This window comes from Lycium barbarum, chromosome 12 (genome assembly GCF_019175385.1).
Source record: "Lycium barbarum isolate Lr01 chromosome 12, ASM1917538v2, whole genome shotgun sequence".
Lineage (NCBI taxonomy): Eukaryota > Viridiplantae > Streptophyta > Magnoliopsida > Solanales > Solanaceae > Lycium > Lycium barbarum.
This window is the reverse complement of record NC_083348.1, coordinates 101180957-101193117: the sequence shown is the minus strand read 5'-3', so window position 1 is coordinate 101193117 and position 12161 is coordinate 101180957. Positions and strand designations below refer to the sequence as shown.

The 12161-nt window shown below is 35.0% G+C and overlaps 2 protein-coding genes across 3 annotated transcripts; one reads left to right on the top strand and one right to left on the bottom strand.

Moving 5' to 3' along the window:
• Positions 1 to 2864: 2864 nt before the first annotated feature.
• On the top strand, positions 2865 to 6682 carry LOC132621677 (uncharacterized). Of its 2 annotated transcripts, XM_060336019.1 has the most exons (8): positions 2865 to 3021; positions 3108 to 3229; positions 3737 to 3789; positions 3926 to 3989; positions 4134 to 4176; positions 4277 to 4324; positions 5373 to 5431; positions 6018 to 6154. In XM_060336019.1, the coding sequence occupies exons 1-8, from the start codon at positions 2938 to 2940 to the stop codon at positions 6019 to 6021; spliced, it is 477 nt and encodes a 158-aa protein (XP_060192002.1). In that variant the 5' UTR covers positions 2865 to 2937; the 3' UTR covers positions 6022 to 6154. The 2 variants fall into 2 exon arrangements, with proteins under 2 accessions (XP_060192002.1, XP_060192001.1); XM_060336018.1 differs by lacking the exon at positions 5373 to 5431 and having other exon boundaries at positions 6018 to 6682.
• A 769-nt stretch (positions 6683 to 7451) lies between these two features.
• Positions 7452 to 10895, bottom strand: LOC132621676 (uncharacterized). Its single transcript, XM_060336017.1, has 3 exons — positions 10494 to 10895; positions 8417 to 8761; positions 7452 to 7919 (listed from the first exon to the last, which is right to left on the bottom strand). Exons 1-3 carry the CDS (start codon positions 10602 to 10604, stop codon positions 7710 to 7712), a joined length of 666 nt encoding a protein of 221 aa, XP_060192000.1. The 5' UTR covers positions 10605 to 10895; the 3' UTR covers positions 7452 to 7709.
• Between the last annotated feature and the right edge of the window lie 1266 nt (positions 10896 to 12161).

Here is a 12161-nt window from a genome sequence, read left to right as displayed (position 1 = left end):
GGGCTACGGCTCCGGTGGTTTGCATGGCAACAATAATTCGTTTTATTTCTATGTGTTTTTGTGGGTACACATATGGTCCCCATTTCATAAGCTTGTACACTTTCTTTCTCATTCTTTGACGAGGTCAAATCTTTCATTAACTTCTTAGATCTTCAATCAGCTCTTAAATGGGGTAGAGAAACTAGAAAATGAGTACAACTTGAAATCAGTTAATCAAGCATTTATCTTCCAACCTACCTTTTGTGAGTGTGTTAGCTTAAAGACATCGAGATGGTCCGCTTGTTATAAAAGTGACCAAACTAAAAAAATTAGAGAAAATAGTTAGATGCCCCCTTAACGTTTGAACGGTTTAATTATGACGCACCCAACCTTTGCGGGCGTCCTATTACCCTCCCGACCTTATTTTTTCTATCTTTTTGTACCCTTTTTCGGTCATTTTTACACAACCCCCACTTTTTTAGTGTTAGGTGAGATACACGCGCCCAGGTCTTCTTCTTCGTCATTTTTTTTTTCCAGTTTGCTCAATTCTTTCTTTCCAACTGATTCAAATCTATTGTCTCTTCAATTTTTCTTCTTTACATCACCAAACCCTAACTGAAATTGAACCAAAATGAAAATCGAATCACTTACTAAATAAAATTTCAACTGTTAGAGTTAAAAATTCAGTCACTTAATTTCAACACCCCCACCGCAACACCACCTCCACCACCCAGTCACCCACTTAATTTTTGTTCAATTGCGCTTTAAAATTTTAAAAATTTCATGATTCTTGAACCCAAATAGGTTTATTTCTTGAAAATATATGTATGATTGATGATGAAATTGAATGTGGGTGTGTTAATGGAGGAAGAAAATGGGTTTTAATTGAGGAAGATAAAAGAAAGAAAACGAAAAAAAAATCATGATTCTGAACCCAATTAGGTTGATTTCTTGAAAATATATGTATGATTGATGATGAAATTGAATGTGGGTGTGTTAATGGAGGAAGAAAATGGGTTTTAATTGAGTAAGATAAAGGGAAAAAAAATTCATGATTCTTGAACCCAAATAGGTTGATTTCTTGAAAATATATGTATGACTGATGATAAAATTGAATGTGGGTGTGTTAATGGAGGAAGAAAATGGGTTTTAATTGAGTAAGATAAAGGAAAAAAAAATTCATGATTCTTGAACCCAAATAGGTTGATTTCTTGAAAATATATGTATGACTGATGATAAAATTGAATGTAGGAGTGTTAATGGAGGAAGAAAATGGGTTTTAATTGAGGAAGATAAAATTGAAAAGATTTCTTCCGTTAATTGGGGAAGATAACAGAGGTGACGGCGGATATGGTCTTTCCGGTGAGATGTGGTGGTGGAATTTTTTAGTGATGAAGAAGATAAATTATTGGATGATTTTAATGGTTAATTAGAGTTTAATTAGTGTAAATGTAATTAATAAAAGAAAAATCAAATGAATAATAAGGAAAAGACTAAAATTTTTAAAAAATCTGACATGGCGCTGGCGTGGCCATGTTAAAAAATTCCCTCACGCACTGCTACTTCGTGTTGACACGCCCATGTAAAAAATGACCCAAAAAGGGTACAAAAATACAAAAAAAATAAGGCCAAGGGGTAATAGGACGTCCGCAAAGGTTGGATGCGTCATAATTAAACCGGTCAAATGTTGAGGAGGCATCTGACTATTTTCTCAAAAAAAATTAGCTATATTTTACGCACCAATAAAAATGTGTAATTCTTTAACATCATCCAATTAAGTTACCAGCAAATCGCAATAACATATAAGTATAAATAAGTCACCTTAAAAATAGAGTAAATGACTTATAATAACATGTTAAATTACACTATTAGTGTACATATTGAACGCCCAGTTCAGAAAAATTCAACTTCAAAAGGCTCAAGTGCGTGAATTTTGGACCCTTTGTGATACGCCCCATGGGCTACTTCAAAATTAGCCCAAAACAATAAATAGCGACATCATTTTTTTCTTCAAAAGGTAGCAGTATTTTTCTTTCTAAACATAACACACCATATGCACACTCTCAAAATGTATCATATGCGCAGTATGCACGCACATACAAGAATTTGTGCCTACAATTTAGGGATACGTGTATCAATGTACATTTACTATAAAATAGTATAGAATATACGGAAAAAGCTCAAATGTGCCATCGAACTATCGAAATGGTTCATTTATGTCACTCATCAATAGTTTGGCTCATTTATGCCATCGCCTGTTATTAAAATGACTCATCTATGTCATTTTTTATTAACGTCGATTTTACAATACCGGATATGATATGTGGCCTCCAACTAGATTATGGTTGTGGGTGGGTAGGGTGTATGAGTCGGTTTTTTTTTTATTAATTTAGGATTTAAAATTGGGCTGGTTTAATTAATACGACGTAGACCTTTAATTGGAGGTCACGCTTCATATCTGGTATTATAAAACCGCCGTTAATGAAAATAGCATGGATGAGTCATTTTGATAACTGGCGATGACATAAATGAGCCAAACTTTTGATGAGTGACATAAATGAACCATTTCCGATAGTTCGATGGCATAAATGAGTCAAACTATTGATGAGTGACATAAATGAGTCATTTCTGATAGTTCGATGACATATTTGAGCCTTTTCCGTAGAATATAGCTATGTGCTGTAATTATTTAACAGTACCACTGTAAAGTTTAATTATGGAGCACAATCAGTTGCATTAGGTTATTTTCCCTTACTGGAAAAAGAAGAGGAAGAAGAAATGTTGCAATTTTGTTGTATGGGCCCAAGAGCGTGGAATTTGGGGCCTTTTGTGATACACAAGCCCATGGGCTACATTCAAACTTAGCCCAAAACAATAAATAGGTCACATTTCCATCATCAAGACAATAGAAGGGAGTTTTAATCTTTTTTTTAGAAGAGACAAAAAAAAAAAAAAAAAATGAGCAGCGTGAGGAAAGGGCCGCCAAAGCACCAAAACAAATTCGCCTGGAAACCTAATGCCGGTATCAAAATCAATGAAACGGTATATACGCCTACTTTTAATCTCGCTCGACCAAACTTTTTCAATACATGACGTGGCTCTGTCTGAACCGTTGATTTTATTTGCAGGAAGTGGGTGGAAGATTTAGGCCTCTGTCAGAAATAACAGGAGTATGCCAACGTTGTAGAGATCAAATTGATTGGAAGCGCAAATATGGCAAATACAAACCCTTAACTGAACCTTCTAAGTGGTACACTTCTATTTCTCTCCTTGTTAAAAAAAATATCTTTTTTTTTGGTTGAATTTGTAATATATGAGGAGTTTAATCAATTACTAAAAGCCAATTTTTGGTTTGTTTTTAAGGGAAAATTATCACTCCCTCCGGTCCATTTTAGTTGTCGTGCTGGTCCAAAATAGGTGTCATTTTAGAAAATCAAGATATAATTAATTATTTCTTTTCACGTTTACCCGTACTCAATAAATGCGGAGAGAGATTAATGTAGTGGGAAAAGTGTAGTACTAATTTGAGATTAAAGAGTAAATAAGGATAGTTTAGTCGAATTACCCTTTTAGTTAATCTTTTCTTAAGGGGCATGATAGAAGATAAAATTGGACATGTACTAGATTAGCTATACCCATATATAACTGGTTAAAATTTCTTTAGTATGTAGTTATACTATGTTCATTCAAATTAGTGAACCATGGTACTCAGCAGCCACTGACTTAAATGCATGTATTATTTTTTAAATTTTGATAGTCAGAAGTGTTCGAAAAGAAACGTGCGTCAAGCTTACCACAATCTCTGCACTGGTTAGTTTTAATTTCTTTTTCATTTGCTTTTATTTTATTTTATCTGTATTTGTTACAGCATACTTGAATACTCTATTGCCTTTTGAAATTTGTGAAGTGTGGTTTGATGTTTTTGCATTTATATGAAAAATCACAGGCTGTGCAAAGGAGCATAATGTATGTGCCAAGTGTTCATGTCGTGTTGGTCAAGTTGTTGGAAGGTTTAAACGTTCTCCTTTTTTCCCATTCCCTTCTCAATTTGTTGAATCTCTATTCTGCGCTTTTAATATGGGTTTTGCTTCAATTTAAATGATGAACATTGTTGTTGGAAGACATCTCATATGTTTATTATTGATTTCGTGTAGAGATATTTCGGAAGTGGAGGCTGAGAAAAAGGCTCTTGAGGAGGTTTGTTTTTACAGTCTTATCCTTCGGCTTTTCTGTCATTTGTATGATCAACGCGTCATTTGTCAATCTATGGAGGTAATGGTTTTGCTGTTGGTTACAGGCTATCAAGAATGCTCGTGAACGGGATAGGAGGTCACTTTTACGTGCTGTAAGAGAAATTTTTGCTGAATTAACCTTATAATTGTTTCTAGGAGATGCCTGCCTTATCCTTGTTCCTAGTCCCCTCTCCCCACAACGGTAATTTTTCTATGAAGTGGAGAGAAAAATCTGAGAACATTTATGACTCTCTTCAAAATCCAATCTCTGCACTTGGTCGTAATTCTTTTTTCTTAATAACAGTGGTGTATGAGCCAACTTGTGTGCACCTTGACTATACACGGGGAACCTGCCATCTCCACCAGCATAAGTACCGGCTAAGTACTTGATAACTCTACCACCTAATCATGCTTGGACGGATGGGAAGAAATCACCTAGTGTCTTTATGGTTGAACCCTAGTCTTCCATGATTTTCACCCATGTCATTGACCACATTAGAGATCTAGTATACTAGACTTATCATAAACTCTTACCTTTTCAATCATTTGTTAGATGTGATCAATATAATTCTTAATCAATAAATAGTCATTAGTATCAAGCCATATCATTTGGTAGCGCCACAGTGGCTTTTGTCCTTTGCTATATTTCAAATCTTCATGTCAGTGAATTTATTACTCCATCCGGTCCAAAAAGAGTGACTACTTAGCCCTTTGCACACCCCTTAAGAAAATACTAACTCCTAGGCAAAAATAGATAATTTGACTAAATTACCCTTAATTAAATAGGTATTGGGATTTGGTCACTTTAACACTTAATAAGGGCATATCTAAAAAAAATAAGGTTAGTTCTTTCTTGATTTGGTAGGTGGACACTCTTTTTTAACAAAAAAAATAAAGGCTATATGGACACTCTTTTTGAACCGGAGGGAGTACCATGTACGCTAGTCTCTCAAATCTAGAAGAAAGTAACCCCTTTAACACTTATTTGTCTCACCCTCATTCCCCATATTTCATCCTCGTTATTTGATGGAGTCTAAACGAGTACTGTTTTCCACACCACATTAAGCCTTGTGGCTCTCTTGCTCCTCTTTCTTACGTTATTTGTCTTCAGTGTTGTCCCTCCCTTGGATTGCACCTTGACTGGATTTGTCTCATCTGTAGGAGCAAATAACACTGGTTAGATCTATGTGTTGTCATTGGCACAATCGCCAATCTTTCAGGTGGGTACCTGACAGACCACTTACCGCCTGCCTCTTCTGGCGTGACATTGGCGACAATTTGGTAAATAGTATTGACTGCTACAGATCATTCCCTGTAAACAGTTGTACTATTTGCCTTCTTACCCATATGAACATCATCGATCAAATAATGCTTAGCATAATTGTGAATGTTATAAATTTATAATCCCCCAAAGTGCTCTACTTCTCTCAAATATGTATTCACGTTAGATGAAAATCAGTTTTTACCATGTAAATTGTACTATTGCAGGTCACCTTGTTCCTGCAAAAACAAATGATGTAGATGACAGTTATGGTCATTTTTGTTTATTTACTATCTGATCATACCATTTTATAGTATAAGCTTAACATGTCATTCTCCTCCTTTTTTTTACTTTCCATCTTCCTTATGACAAGGTTGTAAATGTACTTTACTTCCCCTTTTACCATTTGTCTATTCTATTGAACCAAGCAGTATAAAAGTATCTTCGTTTACTAGAGTTTCAGCACATTGGTGTCCGTTGTCTGATTATGTTGCTTTCATAATGTTTCTGAGATTCTTAGTGCGAGTCTATTGTGTATGCAACAGATGAACAAAGGGAAGTCTCAGAGTTGGGAGAAAAACCAAACTCAAAATGACATGAAGGTCGGTGAACTGTTCACAGCATCATCACTTGAGGAATATGCTGAGGCAAACCTTGATGATGAAGACGATGATGATGAAGATCAGGTCAAAGTTATTTGAGATGTGCATTTTGGAGAATAAATCCCAAATGGCCATTCATAGGTTTCCCTTCATGGTCACTAATTTGATTGATACTCACACGTTTGTGTTGGCAGCTTTGGAAAAAAAAGTAAATTTGTTGGCCACCACGGATACAGGCTGTTTGGTTGACCGTCCTTTTACAGTATAGGACTAAGGTTGAAACCAACACACTACTGCATTCCTTTTGGCTTTCAGATTTTCGTAGCTAGTGATGAGTTTTGAGAGTGTAATATAGGCTATAATAGATTCTTAAGCCTATTTCAATGTAAAATGGGCTATAGTATGAGGTGAGTAGTTATTATAAGTTTTGCAGCGTAGATCCTTCGGCCTTCAGTTCATTTCTTTATCGGGGTAGTCTTGTAGAATTTTATCTGAATATGGGATTCAGCTTAAAAGACAGCTTGCCTCATGATATTGTTATGTACGAGCATTGGTGTATTGCTAGTCATTTTACTCAATAGTAGTTGGTCTTTCATTTTGGAACTCAATGGCGTGTGAATTTACATTAAGGCTGATGAATTGGCTTGCTGAGTGTTTGCAGCACCAGTATTTGTGTGATGCAGCCTCTACATTGATTTTAATCTTCTCTGTTCAGTATTCTGATTGCAAGATAAACTAAGTGTGCCGGAGATATAAGAACACAGCAGTAACTTAATGCAGTTCTGAGAGGAAAGAGTATAATGAATGAACTAGAGATTAGCTATCAAGGTCAGTATGTCCTTAAACCACCTAATGATAATATACTGCATCAAGAAATGATCTGAGAAAAGCAGAAGTGGAACATGTAAAACCCATTGAAGCACACCCTAGAATCATCATGCCCAAACTGTTTTACCTTGTTCCACTGGTAACCATATCTGCAATGCCAAGTGGGTGTCCTTTTCGAGCAGATCCATATTGACAATTAAGAGTGTTCAACTTGCAAAGCTTTTATCATCAGTCGGTGAAGATGGTTAGTGCAACCATAGTAATGACAGTTTTCATTTTTATGGCTCATGGAACCCTCCGTGACCAATTAATGCCCCTCTTTCATGGAATAAATGACACGACATAAGCAATCAATCTGCGAAAGGATTGAATTACTAACAAAAGTACGTAAATTACAAATGAAAAATATCTATTACATGGACTAACATGCAGGAACAAGTACAATGGGAAGGGCAATTCTGGATGCCTAGACAAGTATAAAAAGAAAGGATCTAAATTTTGGAAAGAAATGAAATCAGCGAACATAAAGGCTTAAAAAAAAAAAAAATGAAGTTGATCAAGGATTCAGCCATTCCAATATGGATGAATATTACATTTATTTGGCAAAAAATATTTAAGAATATATCCTTCAGTCCTCCTTGTAGTGACTCACTACAACCAATGAATATTACATTTATGCGGCAAAAATCATTGAAAAGTATTGTGAGTGAATTCCTAAGAAATTAATTGTTGTTTGCCAGGTATTCGGATTCCAAGTCAACTTATGTCTTTTGTATACAGACAGCTAAGCAGCAGATCTACCACGGTCTAGATATCTCCAGCTCCAAAACTGTATGGCAGTAATATAAAAACCCTACTGCATGAAGAGTCATCTGGAGGTTCATACGCAAGTATCATGGAGGTCACCACGCTGACAAATCTTGGACCTAGTCCCCTATAAAATCCTGTCCAACCATCCTCAACAATTAACTGCTTAACTACTTGACGTGCAGTAGGTCTCTTGTCGTGTCTCATCACCTGTAATGCATGAACAGAAGGTCCTTAAATAACAAGACTCAAAGCTGAGACTAATTACAGGACATGCAAGACAACATACTAGTGTGGCTAGAGTTTTAACAGGAGTTGCTTAGCAACACTCTCAGTTATGTATCTGACCACCAAACGAGAGACCAAAATGGGAGAAGAGAATCTCTACAATTTCTATGCAGATGAAGAAAGCAGATATTAATGCCCAATTGGGTGCTCTATAGAACCAATCTGCACGCAGGAAACAAAAAAGGACATCTAAAGGAGAGCAGCCACCAAAGTTCATAGTATAGTTGTGAACACAATCCTTCATTGAACATGAATGAAGGGGAGCAGCCACCAAAGTAAAGCATAGAAGTAAAAGGAGAAGCATCATAAATCGATCAAGGGTAAACAGTATGGAAAATTTTGAAAAATGCAGAAAAAGCAATAGCCATTTCGAAGAAAATACTAGCTGCAGAGTTCCTAACAGAAACCAAAGTTAATACCTGCAATCGAGTTTTAATGGTGTCCAATGGAGTTGTTATGCAAGATGCAGTAGCACCTGCAATGATCCCACCAGCAGCTTGAACTGCCACTATTTTCCTCTGACTGGGTGAAGGCCCACCATGCTCAGTTCCATTATCCAAAAGCCTGCTCCATATGAAGCGCTGGCTCGAACCATAACTTGCCCACCATACAGCACTGGACGGAGAGTATGTTAGAACAGATAGACTGAATCCTCTGTATAGTAAACGAATACTTTCAGACTTTAGAACTTTGCGAGCAACATCCAAGCCTCCCTTGTAGCTTGCATGTCCTGAGTATCCTTGCACCATTAACCTTTGACTAACCTTTTTCCATCAAATTTTCAGGACGTTAATTTCAAAAATTGAAAAAAATTCATCTACAAAATTGTGACTGGCTGAAGTAGGATATGAAGAGAACTTCATTTAAGAGCATATTTGGGGTAATCAATCATTTGGGGTAGTTTCCAGCAAGTAAAATCAATAACCCTAGCTCAGTATGCTTTCAGGGAGAAAAAAAAAAGTGCTTAAAGTGGTAACAAAAGCAAACTTGAGGCTGAGTGAACACCACAACTAGAATAGAGTTCTGGTCACATAGTCAGCTAAAATAATGAAGCTAAAACTTGTTTTGAGAGCTAAATTTATTTAATCAGGACACTAAAAGAGTAATCTTCACAAGTCAAACATAGATGAGTAAAACAAATTTATTAATACCACGCAAGGTGTGCTAGGGATGTTGGAATATGTTAACTTAATGGGATCAATTTTCATACTTACAAGCAAATGGTATCCACCTCTTTACACAAAATGATATGTTGTGATACTAAAGAAAACATGATTGCCTTCCCATTTAAAATCAGTGGAGGGAAAGGAAAAATTTAACATGTTCTGGATTTTCATGATCAAAGACAAACCATTTGAGGTCATTTGAATTAAAGTTTTGAGAAAATTTTCAATACTTCCTGAGGAAGCACTTAATAAAAAATTAGCTAATCAATTGAAGAAAGTCTTAAACTTGATCTCAAACACAAACTTGTGATTTTACAACAAAGAAGTACTTAAGTGTCCATTCCATAACTAAAAAAAGGACACAGGCAGCAATTAGTTAAAGAGAGAACAAATTTTCATTCTTAAATCCCAAATCACGTCTCAACCTAAAGAAAGGCAGCTCAAAGGGTTTGAACATGTTACACTAACAAGGCATCCTATTTTCTAGCCGAACATCTCAACACAGTAGCTTAATGGAATGGAATGTCAAACACAAAATATCATTACACACATGTATAAGCAGACAAGTTCAGAATAACTCATCTTTTCTTAGGTGTGATTTAACAGTTGAAATCCAACCCTAGAGATTAACATTTGGCTAGACTTACTGAGGTCTCTACCTTTGAGAACTCCTACATAACAATAAAAAGAAAAGAAAAAAACTTGGTCTTCATTTAATATACTCAACATGATCATCAGTTAATCCCTTACTGAAATAACTTGAACACAATATTCATTTACAGGTCCCCTTTTCAAAAGGAGAAAGTTCAACCCCCATCACCCTCAAAGTTAGTATTATGAAAGACATTGAACATTCAAGCATCTGGAAGAGATTTACTTAAATATAGCTTGTTTGCAAAAGATGTTAAACTTCTCAGGAATAGCAACTGAAATTGATGAATCAAAGTCAGCTATTTATCAACCCACACAGCAAGTAATATCTTAAAAAAAAAGGTTTCTAGGCCCACTTGTCAAATAAAAAAATAAAAATAAAAAACTGAGAAGGAAATTGAATCATTTTACATCCAGGTCACTAAAGTCTTGTTTTTTTTTTTTTGAGAAAGAACTAAATCCTCAGGGAAGAACACAGACGAGGGATTAAACTTATCTCTATTTAACAGAAAACAAACATCAATCCTTAGTTAAAACAAAACCTGAGACGAAGAATAAATCTGTAATAAAGGACTGACAGATTGGAACTCAAAACTTATCAAGAATCACATAAGGAGTGTTAAACTTCTCTCATTGAAGGCAAAACAGGGCAAACTGAACCCGATATTAATATTTATACCTCGATCACATATCTCAAATCAAGCAAATACTGAACATTATGAGGCATTTCCGATAGGCTTTTGATCAGGGAAGAAGAAAAAGAGTAAGGCTGAAAACTTATCCGCGTCATGCCTTAAATAAACTTACAGAATAAATAACCAACAAATAATTTCATATTTTTTATGCTTGTGCAGCAACCAAACTAAGACTTGAGCTAAAACGAAATATAACATACTAGTTCATTTATCCGCAGAAATACTGAAGTAGGAAGGCATTACAGTAAGAAAGATTACTGAACTAATGGCCTAAGTTACTTATCACGAAAACAACTAAACTAGACTTTAATGGACAGTAATAGAAGCAGGAGAGAATAGAACTAGGAATTAAAATGCACAGAAGTGCAACTAGGATGTAAAATATTGGAAGAACAAGAAGATTACCTTTTTGCCGAGCAGCGGAAATTTGGTCTAGAGAAATTTAAACTCTGACTTGCGATTTTTTTAAATTTTTTTTAACTGTGTGGGGGTTCAAATCTGAAACTTATGAGTTTTAGCCGAAGAACAAAATTTAAATATTTCAAATATAAGGGGCAAAATTTAAAGACCGCCCAAAAGTTGCCCTCTGAAATTTGGTCTAAAGATCAGCTAATTAGGGGATTTAAAAGATGTTCAAACATGAGATTTAAAAAGTAGCCTTTCTCATTTCAATTGTAACTAAAGTTTTAAAGAAAGGCCAATTGAAAACCCCATTTGGAATCAATTAAATACAATTGAGATGAATTAATGATTCAATTATTTAATTAAGTTTCTCGACTAAACAAAGTAAACTATTTATTTGAGAAAATAAACTAGTTGCAATAATTAAATAGTAAACGACTTAAATTTGAAACATTTAAAGTCCTTTTATAGTTAAAATGCTTGTGTTGACATGATTAGATTTTCAAGTTAATAAATATACTTAAAATAGTACTACATGATTACTTATAATTATATGTGAACTATACATAATATATATGTTAAGGTAGTTCTCCAAATGAAATGACAAAACATCACCAAAAATATTTTAGAAAGCATTTTTTGATTTTCAAATGATTCTTTTACTCTCTTTGCTATTCAAGAAGCTTGACTAGTTAATTTGAATTTTTGAAGGGTAAAAATTGGGTGTCAACAGTGACTCCAAAATTCGTAATCCGCGCGCCGTGAATTTAGGCACGCTTTCGATCCTTTGAAGATCCCATTCCACACACCCTGTGATCGATACTTCTCCTGGAGTATTAGCACATCGTACACTCTGGCCCCGGATGTAGGGGCACCCGTGGAAGATCCATAAACGAATAATAAAACAAATAGAACAACTTTACTAAGAAAGCAAATCCAGCAAAATGATTGAGAGAATACAACATAAATAAGCAATGCTAAAATAGACATTGCCAATTTTTAGCATAAGGGGGTCTGTTCTTTCGATTATTAAAAAAAAAATTATTCAAGTACCAAAAGAAAATCTCCTACAACATTTTTGTCTTCTTTCTTGTTCTTTTTTTCTTATTTTTGGTTGGATGGGGTAGAAAAGAATGGAAGCATGCAACATATGATGTCAAAACTTCATCGTATTTCATATTCGGATATAATATTTGAATGCAAAATAATTCATGAAAATACCAAATTTAGGTGCAACAAACCCATGAAAA